The 24098-nt window shown below is 32.6% G+C and overlaps 1 protein-coding gene across 4 annotated transcripts in view; it reads left to right on the forward strand.

The window, feature by feature from the left end:
* LOC118184900 (carboxypeptidase D-like) overlaps positions 1-24098 on the forward strand; it is a 150516-nt gene that overhangs the window by 109099 nt on the left and 17319 nt on the right. For 2 of the 4 annotated variants that reach the window (XM_035354629.2, XM_035354628.2), the window contains exons 17-24: positions 2663-2858; positions 3293-3407; positions 3501-3635; positions 4694-4804; positions 4887-4948; positions 13176-13307; positions 22830-23015; positions 23130-23232. In XM_035354629.2, the coding sequence (XP_035210520.1) occupies positions 2663-2858; positions 3293-3407; positions 3501-3635; positions 4694-4804; positions 4887-4948; positions 13176-13307; positions 22830-23015; positions 23130-23232 (1040 nt within the window). Of the gene's footprint in view, positions 1-2662; positions 2859-3292; positions 3408-3500; positions 3636-4693; positions 4805-4886; positions 4949-5888; positions 7511-9398; positions 9610-13175; positions 13308-22829; positions 23016-23129; positions 23233-24098 lie in introns of those variants that run through there. The other 2 variants (XM_035354630.2, XM_085810472.1) reach the window with 2 other exon arrangements.

Here is a 24098-nt window from a genome sequence, read left to right on the forward strand (position 1 = left end):
ACATTCTTTTACTGTATATGATACTAACTGATGTGGAAAGGTATTTCTTAAGTTATTTTAGATAAATTAGGATAATTAGCTGCATTAATTTTCCAATGAGTGACTAGTAATGTTTTTTCTTATAATTGTTCAGATAGGTATTAGTTTAACTCTTGAAGTAAAAAAAAAAAAAAAAGAGATAAATCAGGTATCTGGTCTATTCAGGGCCATGGCCATGTGCTACCTAAAAATCCAATCTCAAGAAGAACATCTTTAGATTACTTCTAAACCATTTTAGCATCATGAAACTTGATTCTCTTTAAAAAATTAATGACAGCTGTGTCTTTCACTTTCAGAAAAATGTGTCTTTCACTTTCAGTTCAATTTAGTTTGAGATTTAGAAAAACTCAAACTAAATTGAACTGAAAAGCTCTGAGCCTGTATACAGGCATAATGTATGTAAATATTTTGTGATTAATAAATTAGTGTTTTCTTAGCATATATAATACAGTACAAAGTAATATAATACATCCAGACTTGTCGGGACTTCGGAGATTCCAGATTTGGGATTTTTCTGGATATTAGATCATCAGTTTAAATCTAGTAAGATGGCATGTAGAAATTGTAAAATTAAAAATATTAAATCATGATTTATGAAATTTGAATGAATCGTATTTATGATGTAAAGGGTATCCAAATTTACAAAAAAAGAGCTTATTATTTATTTGTTTACTTTATTAATCATTTCTTTCAATGCAACTTGTTTAAGTTGCTTCTTTTTTTTTTTTTTTTTTTTTTTTTTGTGATAATACTTTCTCTTTAATTCTGTAGACAGACATAATCTCTTGTTTAGTTACATTGAAGCCTTGTAACTGCTGTCTCAAGAATTCCAACTAACTTGTCAAATCGGAAATTTTTCATTTCCAGTAACTTCTCTGTCACTTTCTTCACTATTATATTGGTAGCAGTATTTTCTGGATCTAGAACCATACTACAGATTTTGCCATTCATTAATTGATTGATGATTGAGAAGCATTGTCATCACAATGAAAAACTTCTATTATATCATCTTCATTTATTACTACTTCTCCACATTTCTCTACAAAATCCGTTAATTGGAAAATTTCACCTTTGTTTTGCGATATCCAAAAACCTTTAAAATTCGTGGCTATCATCATCAAATTTAGCTGTCGTTCACTATACGTATTTGGCTATGCATCACGAGCTTGGCAACTAATGACAAGTTGTTCCGTTAAATTTTACCTTGCTTCTATCGCACACTGAGACAATTAAGCCTGAATTGTATTAGTTTAGCCATTTATTATATTTATGTCTATTTCTTGCACATGCTTAAGGCTTATCAGAGTTCTGAATAAATAAATTCCCACCATATACTTAAGCCTTATTGAGGGCCGGCACTAGATATCTTACCACCTGATACAGTCTCTGTGGTTCCTAAATTTTGCGACCCGGTGCCGCCTTACGAGCCCTGGCACTGGTTCTGGGTTTATGTGAATAACAAATCAGTCATTCTTAATTCAAATATCCCTAAATGTAGAGTCTATGAGTATCATCAACAAAATCTATTTTTAGCATATGGAAAGAAATTTTTGTTAAATTTTTCCTTGTCAACATTTTTTAGCACATTTAACTTAAATCTGTAATCATCGCCAAGCATAATGTGAACATAAAAGGTTACCATACTCCTTTGTTATTCACTTACTAATATAAAATAATTGTTTAGGCATCGCTACATGAGTTATTACTCAAGTTGTAATGTGTTGATGAACATGCGGGGATGAAAGGAAAGTATAATAAATAATGATTCGCCAGGTTGGCATCAGATCAATGATGTATCTATGTGGAATGTTTCGGTTTGAGATGTATGCCAAGCACATGTGCAGCAGTGGAGCCAAATTACTGATCGTACAAATTTAAGCTAAAATGATTATTTCTTCAATAACAAGGTATTTTATTTAGTGAAGTGAAATTAAGAATCGGGACTCTTCAGATGTTTTATTATGTGCGGAGAGGGGAATTAAATGTGCATGCGTAAAGCCTACAAGAAAATCGTTGATGGTTTTGAGGTCTGGATTTTAGATCATTCCGGATAATGGACGTCTGGATTTCGGACTTTGTACTGTATTGGTTTTTTAAACAATTTGTGAAACTTTTTCCGGTGTTTTGCAATTTTGTGCCATGTTTGCTGTAAAGTTCCCTTTAATGGAAGAGTAGAATAAAGCAATAAAAGTTTCCCTCTTAATAAAAATATAAATATAAATAACAAAGTGGAATTTTTAAATTCCTGCTATGGTCAGTTTTTGTGGAAAAGAACCAGATGAGGAGGTCAAGTCACACTTGTGAATGGATTAAAATTATTTCTATAGTTACCTGTGGGAAACAGCATCCAACATCATGAATGTCATCATAAAATAAATTACATTTCTTATCTGAGATACCTTTATAATACTATATATAAAATATTTAGAACATTGGTCAACATTTTATAAGAGTATTTTGTTAGCTAACTTTATATATAACTATTCAGAGTGAAACTGAATTATTGATTTTATATTCAATCATTTTTTTATTTTTTAAATTTTGCTTTGTAATTTCTATTCATGATCATCATTACTTCTTGGAACTTTCATAACTTCATGGAACTTCCCTCCCCTTTTTGTAGCATTGGAAAAAGTATGGAAAAAAAAGATCTTTGGGTTTTAGAAATTGGACCTCAAGATGAGAATGAAAAAGCACTTCTGCCTGCCGTAAGGCTAACTGCTGGTCTTAGTGGTTATGAGCCTGCAGCTTCAGAAATTTTAATTCAATTAGCTGAATATCTTGCTATGCATTATGGAAAAGACAGTGCAATCAGCAGTGTAAGTTTTTTTTAAAGAAATTATTGTTTATGCTTAAATTCTTAATTATTTTTATCAGCTATAATAAATTATTCTTGAACATAAATATTAAATTAAAAAAATATTTACTTAAAATTTTTATTCTAAAATAAACTACTATTTGGATTTTAATTTGGTTTAAAATGCAAAATGTCAGGTCAAACAGGTATAAATGTGTTGTGTTTTGTAATTTTTTATTCTTTAGTAATAATGCATGAAAAAAAAGAAATGCCAAAAATTAATAAAAAGATATTTAAATGAAACCTTTGTTAATGGTAATTTCTTTCTGTTATGTTCTGTATAATTTCTTTTCTGTTTTTCATCTTTTTAAAATAAATTTCAAAATATGTTCAATTATCACATTAATTGAGTATCATCTTATCATTATTTACTCCAATGCATTTTATTCTGTTTAGCTTATTAACAAAACAACAATATACATTGCACCATTGTTAAATCCTGACAGCACAGTTGAAGACTGTAGTCTAGAAAAGAAATCTAGTAAAATTGATTTGGATAAAAATTTTGAAGGTACATCATTTTTATGTTATTACTGAATTAACAGTTAAGTTAGACAGTATGTTAGATAGCCGTTTTAATTTTTGATTAAAATGTTTAATTTAGAACCAGATAATAAAGCTGCCCCTGAGACAATCTCAATTAAAAATTGGATATTAACAAAACCTGCAGTTTTGTCTGCAACATTTTTTGGAGGTGCTGAAGTTGTTACTTATCCTTTACAAGAGTTAAATTCTTCAGGTGAGTAAATTATACATTCTTATAAATATTTATTTAATTTTATTAGTAAATAGAAAGACTGAGTTGTACAATTTCTTTTATTAGTTACATAATGTATATGGGGAAAACCAAAATAATGCCCATGCAGGCACCCGATGGAACTAGCAGTGTTCAGCAACTTTACTACTCGGCCACTGGTGGGCCAACAGATGAGCCAATTTAATGTTAAAAATTATCTTGTTATTATTGTGAGTGTGATATATAACAAGTATAAAACAGGTATAGTTTGATTACCATCTTTATACTTCTTGCTTAAATTCACTTCACACTGCATGGAGGTTCTATTATTAGAACGTTATATCTAATTAATGATACTGCTGCTAGGTTTCCCCCCCCCCACACCATTGGTGCAGTTTTTAATGCAGAGAAAAAGCTAATCAGAGAAAGAAGAGATGGGTAAAGAGTTTCCATTTTTGGTATTTTAATGCTGTAGCTTTCCCTTGCAATCTGTTTTTATTTCTATTTCTGAGTCTTTCTGTTTCTTTGAAACTTATGGCTTCCCCCTTCACACTTTTTTATTGTTTCTTGTGCCATTTTTATCTGATATTGCACCACCAACAACAAAATGCATTGAGTAACTCTTCCTGACATATATTTCTCCAAAATAAATTTGAACAGCAAGTTCTTAGCTGTGGTGTTTTATGCAATGGCAAAAGGGTCACATTTGACATTCAGTTTCATGTAAGTCATCATTCAGAGGGAAGTATTGTAGAAAACTTACATACATAAAATTCCTAGACGCAAAGATTCCTTCAAAAAAATATATTCAGCAAGGTGCTGAAGGAAATTGTTTCATGGTCTGATAGGAATTAGTGAAGTTAAATTGTTGGCTTGTTAACTATACACATTGACTTTTCTTTTTGTTTAAGGCTTTGGGGGAATTGCAAATAAAATTATTAAATATTAAAAATTCAAATGAAAATTTCATTATCATTTGTTGAATCTTGATGTTGCTGCTGTATGCTTTGTAAAAGTTTAATTGCACCATTATATTTTTAATAATGTTTAATTCCTTTCAGTTGATTCTTTGTCTAAAGAAGAAAAAAACTTATTAATTCATCTTGCTCATGTATATAGTGTCAATCATCCTAGAATGCATGTGGGTACCTATGAATGCTCATCAACTCAATGTAAGTTCCATTCTTTTAATTAAATTTTTTTTTTTGAAAAAATATCCTTATCATATTTATTATACAATTATTTATTTTTCAGATAATTTCACTGAAGGAGTTACTCCAGCTTCATCTCTGCATGCTCATAAAGGCAGCTATTTGGTAATATGAAAGTTTTTATAATTACTGAAAACATACCTCATTTACTCATAAATTTAGTTTAATCTCTCTTGAAATGTAAAATTTTAATGTAATAAGTGATTTATGGTTTTTCAAAAATGTATTCAGAATGCAAAGTGAGGCATGAACAATGAATTTCTATATTCAAATGTAAATGAATATAATAAAAATTGGACTGGAAAAGTGTTAGCCAATATAAGGTTATATAATATATCGGCTAATTTTTACCAATATTTTGCTGTTTCCACAAAAACTGTCTAAATTTATGATCTTACCAACAAAACCCATTTTTTACAAATTCTGCAAATTTTTTGAAAAAATGCTAAAATTTGTGTTAATTTGGATAATATGTATTTCTGGTAGACATTTCGGTTACTATCGTTTGAATTCATCTCTGTAATTTTTTTCATTATCAAAAATAAATAAGAATTCCTAAATTCTTATTTAAAATAGAAAGATCCCTAAATTCTTTTATTTTCCATCTCTAAATTTTAACAGCTAATAACAATTTTGGCAATTTAAGGTAAATTTGTCTACAAAAATTTTGATTTGGTCATTTGCAAATTTTATGACACTTTTTTAACAAAAATAATGATAATATATTAATAAATAACATTATTGTAGTACCATTAAAAGATAAAGAATATGTTAGGAATACACTTTTTAGAAAAATAACAAAGTAAAACATTTTTATTTTCCTCTGTTGTGTTTAAAAATCTTTTTACATTCATTTTAATGATTTTTAAATACCTTGATTCTGAAAATTAGTCAAAATAATAAGGATTAGAAAGCAAAGTTTCTGAATATTTTTAGGAAAAAAAAAAATCATTACCATATTAAAATTAATTCCATTTTACTAATTCTCTCTTTTTGTAAATAAGTTTTTTGAGGTAAGGGCATATAATTGCTTTTAATTATTCAGATATGCTATTACAAGGGTGAAGCCACCAGCTCCTTCGGCCGATGATTCAGTCATAAAGCCTTTAGAGACCGGCCCATCTAACAAAAGTAAAACAAAAGTAAATAATAAAAACGACTGATGTTAGACAGCAAGCCATTCAAGGCACTACCACCAGACATAGCAAGTGCACAAGACAAAAACAAATTGAAAATATATATATATATATATATAAGAATAAGCAGTTAAACATGTGTTCAGATATGTATCAGTTTTTTGCATATAGAACAATATACTTTATGTTTTTTTCTTAATTTTTGTTAAGAATGTAGTTTTTATTTGGACAAAGTTGACAGATATTCTGTAGTGCTAAACTTTTTTTTTTTTTTTAAGATGGTGTAATTAGTCATAATAGTATATATATTTATTTAAATGCCAACAGATTTGGCAAAAAAGAAATTGATAAAAGTGTTTAAGTAGCATAACTATGTATTTTAGTCAGAGTCATGCAAAACTTAAGTTCTGAAATAATTGAAAGAAAATTTACTGCCTATGTGTTTCAGATTAGTTTTGAAAACGGTTTCCAGTACAGAACAGCATATGATAGATATATGTAAAAACAATGGTTTCGGACTTAGAGTGCCTTATAAATGAATTACTAATCTTTCAAAGTGTTTAACCTCTTGTGAATAATCTGTGTAAATTTTTATTTTGCTTCAATTTCTAGCCTTAAAAATGAATATTTAACTTTTTTGGACATTTTATTTAATTTACAAGCTGGGCTTCCTCAGGAAACAGTTAGTAGCAGCACCTTGTTTAATATATATGTCAATGATCTAGTTTCTTCTCTTAAACCAATCAGCATCTGGTATTAATTGTGTACTATTTGTTGATGATTTGGTTATTTGAACAGAGGCTCAAAACATGTTACAAGAAACCTTATTGAAAGTCGATTAAATAAGGCCCTGCAGGTGCTTTCGAATTGGTGTGAAGAAAAATTTATTATAAATTTGGAAGAGACAGCTTCACAGTCTTTCTCTCTAACCTATGAAATTTTTCACCCAGAGTTAAAGTACCGAGATATTTTTATTATCAACAGGAAAATTTTACTTATCTGGGAGTGACTTGTGATAATAAATTAAGTTATCAAAAGTTTCATGTTGAAGACTTCATGTTGAAAGCTTCATGTTGAGCAGCTTAATGTTTCAAATAGGCTTAATATACTTAAATGTTTAGCAAGATGTATTTGGGTGTGTGCTTGGTCCACTCTTAGCATTACATTTAAAACTTATATCCTGCCTTTAATGACGTATTGTTCTAAAGCAGTCATCGTAGCCTTACAATTGGCAGTTAATAAACTTGAAGTAATGCAAAACCAAGCTCTTTGCTTGATTACAGGAGCTGTGAAGTCCACACCTATCGAAGCGATGTTATTGTTGACGGAAAATAAACCCTTTGAGGATATTGTGAAAATGAGGGACTTGGTTCTGTACACTGACTGCCAATAAGTATTTGGACACCTGTGATTAGAAAAGAAAAACTAACTTTATTCAAAATCAATAGTTGGTAGAGCCTCCACGAGAGGTAATTACAGCGTGGACCCTCCGGGGCATACTTTCCACAAGTTTTTGTATGACAACTAGTGGTATTTTCTTCCACTCGGCTTGGAGAAGACATAGAAGTTCCTTCACCGATTTTGCATGGGTAGTGCACCCCTGAATTCGGCAATGCAACTCGTCCCAGAGGTTCTCGATAGTAGGGTTCAGGTCTGGACTCTGGGCAGGGCAGTCCATTTGATGAACTCCATTGGCACCATACCAAGCCTTGGTTAACGTCAAAACATGACAACTGGCATTGTCGTCCTGAAAGTAACAGGGGTCCAACCCGTAAAACTGCCACAACGTAGGAAGCACATTGTCATCCAAAATAGTGCAGTAGGCATTGGAGTTGAGCTTACCATGAATGGGGACCAAGGGTCCCAGCCCATACCAGGAGAAACACTTTCAGACCAAAATTGCACCTCCGTCGAACTTGACTGTTGGCACAATGCATTCTGGCAGGAGACGTTCTCCAGGTAGATGCCAGACCCAGACCCTGCTATCCGAACAGTAAAGGGGAACCTTGATTCATAACTCCAAAGAACCTGTTTCCACTGATCTACAGTCCAATTTCAATGTGCTTTGCACCACATTAGCCAAGCAGCACAGTTGGACTTTGTGATCAAAGGTAATTAATGGACAGCAGCACGGCCATGAAAACTAAGCAGATGTGCTTCCTTACGGATGGTATTCATTGAAACAATACTCCCTGATGCCTGTTGAAACTCCTCACGGATGAGGGCCATTGGTTGGGTGCGGTTCTTCCAAATTTCTCTGGACAGCACTCGTCAGTCTCTATCTCCCAGTTTCGTTGGTCTGCCAACTCGGGGCACATTCCGACAATCACCGCTCACCTTTCACTTCTAAATCACATAGGCCACTGTCGATTTTGAGTCTTCAGATGGCTAGATATGTCCCTTAAGGATCGGCTACATTTGTTATACCCGATAATTATACCTTTCTTGAAATCAGAGAGCTCCGAACTGTGAGGCATCTTGCATGCGACTAAAGCTGATGCTGTTTCCTACACAATATATACCAGCGGAGTCTGTGACGTACCTTAGGACCGCAGATATCGTCATTTGCATAGGTGTCCAAATACTTATTGGTAGTCAGTGTATGAAAAGCTACTGCCAATTGAGGATCCCTACTGACAGACTATGTACTTAAGCTCTTATTAAAAACCCAATATGAATTTATTCAAAAAGTCCTGGACATTAAGAAAGATCTTGGAATTCCAAGTAATGTACAACCACTCTTGACAATCAGAAACCCTTTGGAGGTGATTAATGTAGAAGTAAGTCTAGACATAACGGAAACTATCCATAGAAATAGAGATGTTGCACTAAGTGTTTTACAGTGTCTCGCCTTGGAGACCATTGCAGCTGGATATCCACCTACTCATTGGCTGCACATTTTTACTGATGGTTCTCAGTTTGACTTCCATTTTAAAGTTTGGGCTGATAGTGTTTTCGAATCTTTTTTCTTTTTATACCCCTGCAGGATACATTGGTACCTCCTTTGATATTGAAGTAGTAGCCGTATGTATAGCCTTAGATAAATTATTCGCTATCCAATACAAGTTTGCAAAAGCAGTCATTTTTTCTGATTGCCACACAGCCATTTAGTCAATTAGCTCTGTTGAACATCTACGTGAAAATTTGCAATTTCAAGAATTCCTGGGAATTGTCACTTTGAAGGGGAAAGATATCATTCTCCGGTAGGTGCCTGGCCATTGTGGCCGTAGGGCAATGAACAAGCAGACTTCCTTCCAAAAAGAGGTGCCAGCCTTACTACAACATCTTAATACACCCATTTCTTATTGAAGGATTAAACTGTTTTTAAAACATTTATTTACATATATCTTACAAGATCACCAGACTTATACAGCCGTATAAAGAATGAGAAGATTGAATCCTTCTTGTATCCCCAATAGTCCAAGATGTAATGCAGTTGTGGCTTTCCGCTTGTCTACAGGACATGATTGCCTTGCCATCCACCTGCACTGCAGAAGCATTTCAAGCAATCCTATATGCCCACTTTGTGATTCTGCAGAAGAAATGGACAGGGACCACCTGCTTGGATGTGGGGCTCTTTTGTGGTCGTACAGAAAAGTCGAGATACTGGGAGGCAAGAATGCTCTTTAGGCAATGACTTCAGTTTTTTGTTCTTAGTTCTATTGTTTGTAAACTCTGTTGATAAAATTTTAGTTCTTTGTAACTTTTTGCCTAGCCATTGGAAATAATAATAATAAAAGAATAAATAATTAAAAAAAACTTTTTTGGGGCAAAATGTATGCATTTATTCCCTTGTGTTTTCAGTATATACATAAATGAAATTTCAACACTAAAACACATAATAGAGAGATAAAAGAATGAGTTATTCCTTATTACTGGAGGTAAAAACAAACTCATTGGGGAGCAGTCTGCAATGCAGTATGACAAAGATACACTATTTTTCTGCATGATCTTTCTAAACATTAGTCTGAATTTTCAAATAATTTTTCAATTCTTTGCCAATAGTAAGCTATTCTTTGGTCAGGGAACATCCTAAAATTATTGTTTGCATCTGCTCATTACTAGTAAATTGTCTATACAAACACCAACTCCTGTGCAGGTTCTGAGAATATCACTCTACGATTGCTGTAAATCATTTTATCAACCTGCATCATAATGTCTTCTGTACTCAATTTTGATGGCATTCCTCACTGACAACAGCAAGCAAGTCTGTGGTATTATATTAATATTATAACTATTTACATCATTTGATTATACCTGGCTGTGTCTGTGTTTTTTCTCCATCTCTATAAATTGCCGTTAAAATGCTTTGACTACAAAAATTTTACTGTGTCTGATACTTCAACTTTGGCATAAGTTCTCAATTATTGTACCATTTTGTTCTCATTCTGTGATGTTCTTCTAACTGTTACTGCAATGAAATTGTCTTGATACAAAAGCACAGATGTGAGGTTTATTCACTGCATGTGCCCACTGTGATGTGGCCATCCATACAAGATTTGGAGTACCAGCCTAACAGTGTATATCTAAATTTCTGTTAACAATTACATGCTGCCTTAGTAGTACTATTACGAGTCCCTGCTATGCTCAAGCAGATTTGCATATAAGTATAGGTTCTAGTCACTGTGAAATTGATTATTTCCACCATAATTGATCATCTACAAGTAAAAATGCCAGATGAACCAATTGTGGTAGGACTAAGATGATTGCAACGGTTATAACTTCCATTTTGAATTATGCCTGTATATGAAAATCATTTGTTTTCGTTATCGCTCTGTTAAAACTAAGGTCTTGTGTATAGCAATATAATAAACTGACAACAAATTTTAAAAAATTATATTAAAATTTTTAATATTCAATAGCAACAAAAACATGTTTACTTTCTTAGATTGTTTTCTGTGTTATATTTGTATAGAAAATATAGAAAATAGCATTTCTGAAGTATTATTCAAGTGTTATTAGTTATATTTATAAAAATGCTATAAAATGTTATAATAGGAGTTTTAAATAATTAAGAAATTTTACTTAAAGTTTCAGCATTAAATTATAAAAATATGTTTCATTCTAAAGCTCTAAAACTTGTTTCTTTTTTTAAGATCTGTGTCTTTTTTCATATTAATATATATTTTTGCATAGATCACAACTTTTTATTAAACTTTAGTTTAACATTTTAAAGAGCGAAATTGATATGTAATATTTTTATTTACAATATGTCATATTTAATTTATTTTAAAGAAAATTTCACAGTAATAAAATATATGTTAAAAAAGATATATTCGGTAAAATAACTTTTATTCATTGAAATTGTATTGAGTGAAAAATAAGGAGCTTAGTAGAATAAGGGTTCTTTTATAAGTACAGTGGGGAAATATATTGTTCTCATTTTTCTGAAAGTGAAATGTTTTTCTTATATGTATTTAAGAATTATTTTATAACTGAATTTTTCTGAGCAATGGTGCATGTAAATAAAATGTTGTATAAAATGTTTCATGATAAAATATATACACTGCTCGACATTGAAAATGCAACATCAAGAAGAAGTGGTCAGAAATTTATGCAAATTTTAGAGTAGATGCACATCACTGATTTATGCGAATGATGTGAAATGCGCAGATCTCCGACGCACGTGAAGTAAGATATAAGGGAAAGAACGAGTAGAATGGGCAATATTCGTGTCGTTATGTCTGCCAGACGAATTATCAAAGAAAGTTGGTTTTTGTCCCGGAGGATACGTGTAATAGGAGAGAATGCTAAGCCGCCGTCAACGAAGGCACTTCGAGCAGATAGACGATTTTACGAGGGGTATGCTGATCAGACTGAGAAGGGCGGGCTGGTCCTTACATCAAATAGCAGCTGATACCCACATGGATGCGAGCACGTTGCATCGGCTTTGGGGAACATGGTTGGAACAAGGAAATGTGGGAAGAAGGAGGGGTGCAGGTGCAGCTAGAGTGACATTAGCACGCATGGATCAATGCATCCGCCAACAAGCTATGGCAGTCCCACAAGTCACTTGTACTGCGATTCTGCAGCATGTGCAAGTTACCCTGGATGTTCCCATGTCGACTAGAACCATTTCTCGTCGATTGGTTGAACGTAGCCTGCATTCATGGCATCCGTTAAGAAGACTGCCATTGAACCCACAGCATAGATGCCAACGTTTAGAATGGTGCTGGACTGGAGGAATGTGGATGACAGAATAGCGAAACGTCGTGTTCTTAGATGAGTCGCGCTTCTGTTTATCCAGTGACAGTCACCGCATACGTGTGTGGCTTCGACGTGGAAACAGGTCTAATCCGGCAGTAACTGTGGAACGCCCCACCATGTGACAACGTGGCATAATGGTTTCGGGTGCTATTGCCTACGATTCCAGGTCACCTCTTGTTCGTATTCAGGGCACTATGATGGCCCAATGATACTTGGATAATGTACTGCAGCCAGTGGCAATGCCCTACCTTCAGGGGCTGCCTAATGCATTTTTTCAGCAGAATAACGCCTGACCACAGCGCTCGCATCTGCCAACATGCTCTGCAAGGTATACAGATGCTTCCCTGGTCACCATACTTTCCTGACCTGTCACTATTCGAACATGTGTGGGATGTGATTGGATGCCGTTTGCAGACTGCCCCTGCCTCGTTCAGGAGACGAACTGTGGCAAATGGTTGAAAGGGAATAGAGAGCCATCCTTCAGGGCACCATCCGCACTCTTACTGTATGCCTAGACGTGTTTCTTCGTTCATCGCTGTCTGCGGCGGTCCTACATCCTACTGAGCTAATGCTGTTCTCGCTCTGTATTCTGACTATCGTTTAGAAATAAAGATCACTTATTGCTGCTTGCTGTCTCTGTCTTTTTTTCAAATTTCATCACTTTCTGACCACTCCTTAGTGTTGCATTTTCAATGTCGAGCAGTGTATATACCTACCTTAGCAAAGAAAACTGAAAATCATTTTTAATGTAATTGATACCTTGTATTTTCTCTTTTTTAATCTGTAATTATTAAAGTGAAATTTCAGTATGTCTGTTCTAGACCTGCTACAATTTTAAAGACCACATCTAACTAGTAACTGATGTATATGTAATAAAGTGTAATGCATAGTTAATTATATATGTATTGGATAAAGTACAGTTAATATGTGATAAAATATTGCCAATGATAGTAGAGGCTGTAACGGAGATGAAAATGTTATAATTTTAGGATTTTAATTTAAAAAAAACTCCAAGCAATGTGTTAGCAATTTATGCTAGCTGCTGTTCTCAACTGAAACCGCAAGAAATGGGTAGAGTATGGACAGAACACAAAATGGCCCTGTTAAATTTGATAAGACAGGTAAAGTTTATTTTTATTGTTGGGTGTATGTAATTACAGTCATTGTATATTCCTTCACTTGCAATGTGATTATGTGCACTGTAATTTGTTTTATATTACAAGGCTTTATTAAATTAATAAATTGAGTCACTGTTAAATTATTGATTTATTTTACACACTGCATATTTTAACTGTTGTAATTAACATATATTAATTATAACAAACTCAGAATTATTTTTTATTGTCACTTGCTACTGAAATTATTAACAAACACTAACAAATTTTTATATGGTTTTGATAGATATGATATACAGTGGTGGCCAAAATTGTGGACACTTTTGGAAATTTTTATGTTTTTCAACTTTGTATGCTTATAGAAAATGTTGCGTCTCACAAAATGCAAACTTGTATATATCATTTTAAAGAGAATTTATTACTGAATTCAATACAAAACACAAAATTCAATTATTTGCAATACAAAAAAAGTTAATCGATAATAGTTATCGATATACATTAGATAGTTATGATTGCAGTGAGTTATCAGTACTTAAAAGGGTACCCTTTATTTTTTATTAAAGTTTCACATCGACGTTTCATTGAGCTGACAAGAGTTTTTAGCTCTTCTTTCATTATTACATGATGCCAGGAAACAATTATAGCCTCAATTAGTTCCCTTTTATATGATGGGCGCCTCATTCGGACAAGAGTTTTCAAACGGTGTTACAAATTTTCGATAGGATTGAGGTCAGGACTGTTTCCTGGCCATGACAACAATTTAATGCTCTTTGTAAGAAACTACTCTTTCGATATTTTGGCCGTGTGGCAAGGAGCAGAATCCTGCTGAAAAATAAACGAAGCATTTGGGAAGGAGATCTCTAATGGAAGGTAGAAGTTTTGGTTCTAGAATAGTGTCAATGTATTTTCTGGTATTCAGTGTCCCATCGATGACATGAAGGCGACCAATACCATCTGCTGACATGCATGACCAAATCATAACACTAACTGGGTTCTTCACAGTTGTTTGAATGCAGTCAGGATGTAGCTCTTCTCCTATTCTACGTCTTACATATTTTCGCCCATCACTGCCGAATAACGATATCTTAGTTTCATCACTCGATATATAGCTTGTGACCACTGATCATCTGTCCAATTAATGTGTTTCTTTCCCCACTATAGTCTTTTTTTTTTTTTTTTTTTTTCGTTGCTGAAAATTAAGATAAGGCTTTTTTCATGGAATTCTACCTCTCAGTCCAACATCTGTTAATCTTCTCCTGATTGTTCTTGAACTGACAGAAACACCAGCATCATTCAGATCACTTCTGATGGCCGCTGATGACATTTTTCTATCTCGGAGACATAGTCTTTTTATTCTTCTGTCATTAATTGATGTGGTGCACTTTTTTCGGCCTTTTCCTTCTTTGTTTTTTATTGAATTTGTCTCCTGATATCATAAACAAAACTTTCGGACTCCATATGTAGTCACTGAACCACCCACCTGTCTTGCAATTTCAGCATAGGAAAGACCACTTTCTCGTAACACAATAATATTACATCTCTTTCTAGATGTCCAGTCTACTCTTTTATTTGATGTCATTGCTTCTTGACTAAATATTAAAAATTTTTACAAAAATTCCTACTTGTAATTGCAGTGTATAAGAAACAGGTCCTCCTTCTACAGAACAAAGCAAAATAATGAATTGTTTTAAGTGTAAACATGATGTCAGCTTCTACTGGCAGTTAATAACATTTGATTGGTTCTCAGAACAAGAACAGTGATTGGCCAGGAAAGCTAGACATTACAAACCACTTCTTAACTGTGTTTTTTATGTATATTAAAGTACATATAACTTTTTTTGTATTGCAAATAATTGAATTTTGTGTTTTGTATTGAATTCAGTAATAAATTCTCTTTAAAATGATATTCAAGGCACGTCCAGAAAGTAAGTTCCGTTTCAATTTATCTCCGCTGCAGCTCTGCGATCGCAGTTCCGCACATGCGCAGTAGACGCTCTGTAACAAGGAGAAGAAACGTGCGCCTTTTTGGAGATCGCTGTCAGTCACGTATGCTTTGTTGTGCTCGTTTACAATGTCGGTGTTGATTGAAAATCCTGCCGCTTGTGAAATCACATCTGTGATTCGTTTTCTGAATGCGAGGAAAGTGAAACCTAGTGAAATTTATTGGCAAATTTGCAATGTTTACGGACCAAAAGCGATGAGTGATTCAATGGTGAGAAGATGGGTTCGAAAGTTCAATGACGGACATAGTGATGTGCACGATGAAGAACGGCACGATGAAGTGGGCGTCCATCTTTGGTTACAGAAGAACTGGTTCACATGATTGATGACAAGATTAATGAAAACTGAAGATTTACAATTAGTGCTCTTGCTGTGGAATTTCCCCAAATTTCACGATCACTAATGCATGAAATTGTTACCGAAAAACTGAAATTTCGTAAACTTTGCTCACGTTGGGTACCAAAGATTCTTACTGAGCAACACAAAATAAAACGGATGGGTAGTGCACTTCAGTTTTTGACCTGTTATGCTGAAAGCGGCGAAGAATTTCTGACACAGATAATGACAGGAGATGAAACTTAGGTTTCTTACGACACCCCTTAAAGTAAGCGGCAATCAATGGAATGGAGGCACACTTCATCCCCAGCAAAGATTAAGCCGAAGCAAATCTTGACACCTCGAAAAATGATGTGCACAGTGTTCTGGGACTGGAAAGGCATCTTACTCATTGATTTCTTACCACTTGGTCAAACAATCAGAGCACATGCTTATTGTGAGACACTTCGGAAATTGCGCCGCGCAATACAGAATAAGCGCCGAGGATTGCTGTCAAAAGGTGTTGTTTTTCTTCACGACAATGCACGACCACAAACCTCCTATAGGGATTTGGCTGGGACGTGTTTGACCATCCTCCGTACAGCCCTGACCTCGCTCCTAGCGACTTTCATCTGTTCTTACATCTTAAGTCTTTCCTTGGCAGTCAACACTTCAACAGTGACGACGAGCTGAAAGAAACTGTTTCCAACTGGTTGAAGACACAGGCGGCAAATTTCTATGAAGAATGTATACAAAAACTTGTGCCACGCTATGACAAATGCCTGCAATATTTCGGCAGTTATGTGGAAAAGTAGTTTAAGAGTTGTTGAATTTTGTGCAATAAATAACTTTTCTGTAGCTGTACACAATTTACTTTTATTACCAAACGGAACTTACTTTCTGGACGTTAATTGTATATAAGTTTGCACTTTCTGTACGTACATTGTATACAAGTTTGCATTTTGCGAAACGCAACATTTTCTATAAGCATACAAAGTTCAAAAACATAAAATTTCCCAAAAGTGTCCACAATTTTAGCCACCACTGTATATTTTAAAAGAACCTGGATATTTTTATTGAAGAAAGAAATTAATAAATCATGATCTTAAAATAAGTCCTAAATATTCAATGCATGAAATACTGATCAATTTACAGTCTGCTGAAAGTAGTAACTGTATGAATCCAATGTTGTTGAGTGAAGAATGAAGTTGTTTCCATGGAAATTTTCTGTGATTTTTTTTCCTTTTAAATATTGATATTTCCCCCGCTGCTGTTCTTTGGCCATTCCTTCAAACTATTATTCATAGTAAAATGACTTCATGAAAATAATTAAATCAAGTACTTCATATTCCTTAACTGAATAAGGTGATCAAGAACTACATGTGATAAGACAATTTTCTTTCTTCAGAATAAATCAAGATTGTTAGTAGTTATCAGTTATACTTAGAAAATCATTCTGAATGTTTGTAGTGGTATTGTAATGACCATGCAGTTCAAATCAAATATATGAAAATTATTGAAGCTCACTTGTTATACTTTAGTTTTTTTTAACAGTGCAGTTGTAAAAGTTAACTGTATTATGAAAATGAATATTTTGGATTTTTAACAAAATTGTCAAGTACGCTGTATCATTGGAGGGGGGGGAGATATTTTTAAGTATTTTAATTGTAATTAGCAGGTGAGTCTTTCCAGTTTAACATTATCTATATTTGATCATTGCTATAAATGACTTCCAAATTGCTACACTGCTGCCATGACTAAGCTATTGTGTTGTCTTTAATTTAAATTTATCTATATATACACAGGCCCACATTTGTTTTCAGGCACTTGTAGTTCTCAGTTTTATTTGCAGATATCAGTTACTAAATATTACAGGGTCCGTACAGTCCTTAAAAGTCCTTAAGTTTTTTGGAATCTATTTTTGGTTCTTAAAAGTCCTTAATGTTGTCCAAAATCGGCAGAAGGTCCTTAATTTTAATCATCTGAAATTTCTGTCTGTTTTTACGACTGCCATTTTGGGTGTGAATTAGCGTTTTGCAGGAATATTCACTGACAAATATGGCTATTTTTTGAATGGGTTCATGAGTTATAATTTCCTATTTGTAATATAAATAATGGTGGGATACTCGAGTTTCTGAGCAAGAAGTGAAACATAAGCATTTCAAAATTATTTCATTTTTTGTAATGAAGAGCTTTCAAACAACTTTTTGCTTTTGGGGATGTGAATTCTTTTATTAAACGGTTCTAAATTTGGCAATTATCAACATTTTGGCGATTTTAAGATCGGTTTCTATAGAAAATTTTTAATTCCGAGATCTGGGAATTTTTTGACGTTTTTTTTTTTAGATCATTCTAACATTGATAAATTTCATTAAAATAATGGTAAATATTGGAATTATATTTAAGAAATAACATTAAAATAAAGCATTTTTATTTTTCACTGTCATATTATAAAGTTCCATTTTGGCCACATATTATACAATTTTTTTTAATCTGAAAAATAAGCAAGGAATAATGCTATAAAGCACAGTTTACAAAACAGTTTTTAGCAAAAGCAAAATAGCTATGTAATTAATCAAAAATTTCTTTTAAATTTTTTTATGGTAAGAATTTTTCCGATTTCTCAGAATGATCAGAATTCTCAGAAAATGCATCAGTTTTCTCTATAAAATTAATTTCACACTTTTTTCCTCCGATTTTTTTAAAAAAACATTTCTGGCTTTTTGCTGTTACAGAATTGGTAGGGGTAATTTTTCTTTAGGATTTTAGACATTGAAGCTTGGAAAGTTTAGAAAGATTTTAAGGCAAATTTATAGACCCACTATTCTAAAAGATTCCAGAAAAATGTGATAAAATGAAAAATGTCTCCATGGTAGTAACATGCTGTTTCTTACGTTTTGGAGAACATCTGGAAGAACAATGAAAACATAATAGTTGAATGTTTTACTTCTGATTCTAGAATCGTTTTATTAACATTTTTATCTTCCCTTTATTTTCTCTACTTTTCACTAGATACAAGCATGGAAAATATCAAAAGTACTTCTAATCTTATCATATGGAAAGGCATTATAGAAAGGAATTTTTTTATTAACAAAGAAATTGACTGACAATTCAAAAGATTCATCTAATATGTCTTAATGCATTATACACAGAGCTGGCACTGGACATTTTGCCACCTGATGCAGCCTCTGTGGATCCTAAATTCTGCTGCTTGGTGCCTTTCTAAATTCTGCTTCCAATGCCTGCTCTAAATTCTAAAAGTTTTACCATTTCTAGATTTTGTTGCTCAGTGTTTCTCTAAATTCTAAAAATTATGCTACACCAGCTCTGTGACGAGACTTTACCATATGTATTTCATATTTCTTTTGAATGTTCGTATTACTAAAGAAACAAAATTAGCGGCTTTTTTCATGCACTCTAAATACATTTAGTCTTTTAGGATAACAGAAGTCTTTAATTAAATCCCAAAAATTTAAAGTGAAAAGGAGACGTGTTGAAAAAAGAAACTAAATATGTAAAGAGAAAGAAAATTATTCTTCAAAGATGTGTACAATTATTATTATGTAAATTACCTAGTTATTTACAGTTTCAGCCTTTACTATAATTTCTTATTTCTGTTTCCTCATCAGAATGCAAATCACTGTTCGCAAGACAGTTTTTAAACTGAGGTTTTTGGAGAGTAAGAGGAGTGTGTTTCTGACCTCCACTTGCTCCCTGCATTAGTTCTGTCAGCTCTGATAATTTGTAATTATTAGTCTTTCCATTACTGCTGCTGACATTTGAGTTTATTATGACAACAGAGTTACTGAACCAGATTAAACTGAAATTAAATTGTATAAGTCTTTGACCACTAGTCCATATTTTTAGTGTGAATTTGACTCTTCTTGTTTAATTATATCACCATAAACTGTAATTGATTTTGTTAGCATAAAAACAGGCCTATATGTTCCAAGTTCTTTTTGAATAAGAAGCTTATTTAAACCTTTATTTAAATTTATTATTTGATTAGTTACTTTCAGACATAGTGATAATTTGATCACGTCTGTCGGGGGGGGGGGGTCGAACTATTTAACTTTTACCAGATCAAGTAAACCCTCATAGATAGTACATTGTGGAGATGAAACAGTTAGGAGATAAAACATGCAGAATTTAATGAGAACATTGTTTTGCATATTAAAACAAATTTCTAATTGTTAGAAAACATGCTTAAGGAGAAGGAAATCGATATAAATTAGCCAAAATGTCTGGGCAGGCCTTCAAATTAAAAAGGGGCATAATTATTTTGTTTGTTGAGTTTTATGTTTTGTAGCTTTTAATGTGTAATTATCCTAATATTGTTTAAAAATCAATGTCATAAATTGCATGTATTATTACTGTGAAATTTTATGAGATTGTAATATTAATGGGGTCTTTTAACAAATATTATTAAAAAATAAATTTAATTAAATAGTGGCTATGTAAATCCACAATGACTAAGGTCATCTAATACCTAATTTAATTATAAGTAAATGCATTCTCTTAAAAATTATCTCTCTATATTAATGCAAGTTATTGCCTTTCGTTAACACGCTGAGCCTGGCGTCGGTCCCTGGGAACCGGCACCGGAATTTTCATCTGGCTGGCCCGACAATATTAAAGTTAAAAAATAAGTATAGTCTCAATGAAATGTGATCAAATGTAGTTTTAATGAAATTTATTCAAACATTATAAACAAAAATACGGCTTGGCTTTACACATATTACAATACGAAACAACTATTTTGGTAACATTTTTGGCTGTCTTGCATCCAAATAGTTTTGAATTGTCATCATAACATTTCAAACAATACTTTTGAACTTTATGTGCATCTTCTCCCTTTTTGTATAATTTATGAATAATTTTAGTCGGCAATATTGTACCGCTTGATCGCAGTATTGCCGCCGGCTGAATAGAAAAGACAGCAAACTTGGCGCCGGGCTCAACGTGTTAAACCTTTACCGTGGTCACAAGGTAAAACACAAAAATATAAAATTCATGTGAAACTTATTCTTTGCATCTAGTGAGCCTTAATGCAAAACAACTTATCCCCGCTAATGCTTTAGTAGCTTAATAGAACCTTAAAATATATTAAGAGTTACAACCTCTGGAACTACACGAAGCTACGACACTAACAGTGTCAGACAGAGGTCAGCAGGCGAGCAGGAGCGGTGACAACAGCCAGTCTTTTGTTGTGAATCATGCTGATTATGATTTTAATGCTCATTTTAACCTATGCTGCTTGACATAAAATCTACTTACTATTTACTAAACCTCTAGACTGAGCAAGTATGTGACAAAATGGAACATTAAAAAGAACAGCTAACTGTCAGTAAAACGTAACCAAAATGTCACTTATCTTCTTTCAGATATGTTCAGTTATTATGAGTGTAAAATATTTAATTCTACTTGATAAATTTCATAAAATTAATTTTATTCTCAAAATATTAATAATTATGTTAAGTTATGTTTAATAATAATGCATCCTACTCACGTTCAGGCATAGATATAATATTTTTAATTGAATTTATTCAGTTCCCATTTGCTCATAGGTCCTTAATTTTTTCATTAATGGTCCTTAAAAGTACTTAATTTCCTTGTGCGGAAATGTATACAAACCCTGTATTAGCAAAATGACTGTTTTTCTTTTAAGTATACTATTGATCATATGTCTTAAAACCTGCTTGTTTTCAAAAAAGTTATTCAAAATGTTTTTGTGGGGAGGGGGGAAAGTTTAATCAAAAAGTTCTGAAAATGAACCTTCACAATTATTTCGACACTTAAGCAATTAATAAGAACGTGAAAACAATGTGACATCCAGTAATTCATTAGATATCCTTCAACTAAAATTGCACTTTTTATCTGCTTTGGCATGGATTCAACTAATTTTTTTGAGTAAAAATGTTCCATTTTGTTCCATTTCTCCATAAAAATTGCTTTTAATAGAGCTTTCAAAGAGATGTTATGTTTACTTATTCTTTTGTCTAAATCCATATGTGTTCAATAGGATTTAATTCTGAAGAATATGGAGGAGTTCTGATAACTTTTATGATAGTTTTATATTAACCACAAGCAAACACTTAGCGATGTATGTTTAGGATCATTATCCTGATAGAACTTAAATGTATTTTGCACTCTTATGTTTTCTTGCGGATGCTTTCAGATTTTCATTAAGAATATTTATATACTTATACTGATACATATTATTTCCTATAAAAAACTTTACATCCCAGAGGCAGCAAAACATACCCAAACCATTATGCCTATTGACCTTCATACTTAATAGTAGTTAATAGATTTTTCAGATTTAATCCTTCATTTGGTTTTTACCATACAACAGTTCATCCATCAGACACAAGTACAGTGGAACCTCATTGACACAAGTACAGTTTTGTTTGCTAAATTATTTTGCTAAAGAAGTAATAATTTGCAAATACAGATAATGATTCTTATGATGAATTTTTATTTAAAACAAAAAACAAAAAATTTGACAGGAAACATTGTCTTCCAAAATATCTCAACAGAACTTTTGAAATGTCCATCTGAGTTAACTGTTTAACGCTTTTGGAATAAATTATTTTATAGCAAATTGTGTTTTGCTGATGTTTATTTTTAACAAGCAATATTTCAAATAGAGAAGATATATTAGGAAAAAATTTGGAGCATGATCTAAGCAGATAAATTTTAAAAATACAAGTATCCATAAACAAATGTGTGCCCATTGTACTACATAGATGTATGAAGAAATTAATGGAATTGGAATTTAACTTTTATCTGATTTTAGTATTAACCATTTAAAGCACATAAAAAATTTTCTCTTAAAAATAAAGTACATGGTTGAGATATACTTTTTTTTTTTTTTTTTTTTTTTTTTTAAATTTTGGTTAAATGTCCATTGGCTTGTAATTATATTTGTTATGTGTGACATCATAATACTAACTGTTTTATTTCATGGCATCCATAATATATATTTCATTACAGAACTATTTTGATTTAATAATTATTATATTAATACTGTTTAAAGCTGAGATATACACTTTTAGTGAAGCCATTCTCTTTCTGCTTCTAATGTCTATTTTTTATGTGTGAATTATGTTTTCAATTTTTATGTATTATCTGTGAAATATTAAACAAAGAGATAATGCTGTAAAATAAAATGATATTTTATCCATGATCTTATAATTTTGTTACATTTAGGCACGAATTGGTATGACTGGTTCTACTACAACTGTTGCTGGAAAACCATTAGCTGGCTCTCATATTTCTGTGCGAGGTTACAATAGATGCTCACTTAGCAATGCTAATGGTATATTCCATGTCATGCTTTACCCTGGAGAATATGTAGTAATAGTTACAGCTGATGGGTACTTACCTTTGACAAAAGTAAGTATAATTCATAGGGAATTCCAAATGTGTCATTAAATATAGAAAACTGCTAAATTTATGTGTTTTCGTAACTTTTTCACAAGAATGGTTATCTTTTAATATCTCAAATAGATTGTACGGGTTTATCCAGGAGAAGCTACACAAGTCGACTTCAGATTAAAGGAAGATGCACGAATTGCAGGCATACCTCGTCATTCACTGTTCATCATTTTTGGTATGGAATCATTTCTTTGTCTCTCTATTTATTGGTTTTACTTTAGAATCAAATAGTGCATTATACTGCTAAAGAAGTAATAATTTGCTTAATTTAATAAAAAAAAAAAAAAGTTTGCAGAAAATGCTTATGAGCAATTCTGCTTGAAATGTAAATAATTACTACACAATCACCATCAGTGTATGGGGTTCCACCCTTTTATCTAACAACTAAATGTAGAAGAACCTAGTGAACAGCTAAATAAATGCTTTAGTTCAGTAAGAGAAGCGTAAACTCGAGAAGGGTTAATTACCTTTTATTGCTCAAAATAAGAATGAACAGTTAGCACCTTTCTCAGGGCGTCCAGCAAAGCCTGCACTTGGGCTTCAACTCAAAATAATAAGAAATAAGACCTAACTAATACTTAACTAGAGATGTAGCTGAAGCTATTGAAGCTCTAAGTAGTTGACCCCTAAATATCAAATCAGCTGGTGAAGCTATCAAGGACCTGTAATACGGCCGAGTGTAGTAACAGCTTAGAGAGATGTGGCCAAAAGGCAAGCGCAGGCTAGTCAGAAACTGTGAGACTTTCTCTCGAAATCAGTAAAACTTTGACTTAAATACCACTCTTATTCATTTGCATTAAACGAGATTCTAAAAACACATTCTGGTAGGAAATTGTAAGCTGAAATTAGGAAGGATAGTAAAGGAGCTTTAACTTAAAATAACTGTGAAAAATGTAGGATAAACCTTACAAGTGTAATGTCCACTTAAGTACTTCTGACATTTCTGGAAGCACTGAAAAAATGCATCTTCTGATATCTGTCATAGTGTGGCAATTTAATTTTTTGATAGTTTAAATTATCTAGAAATGTTAGCCCTGTACA

The sequence above is a fragment of the Stegodyphus dumicola genome, chromosome 2 (genome assembly GCF_044657685.1).
Source record: "Stegodyphus dumicola isolate Sdum_Otavi_A_Nest chromosome 2, ASM4465768v1".
Classification (NCBI taxonomy): domain Eukaryota; kingdom Metazoa; phylum Arthropoda; class Arachnida; order Araneae; family Eresidae; genus Stegodyphus; species Stegodyphus dumicola.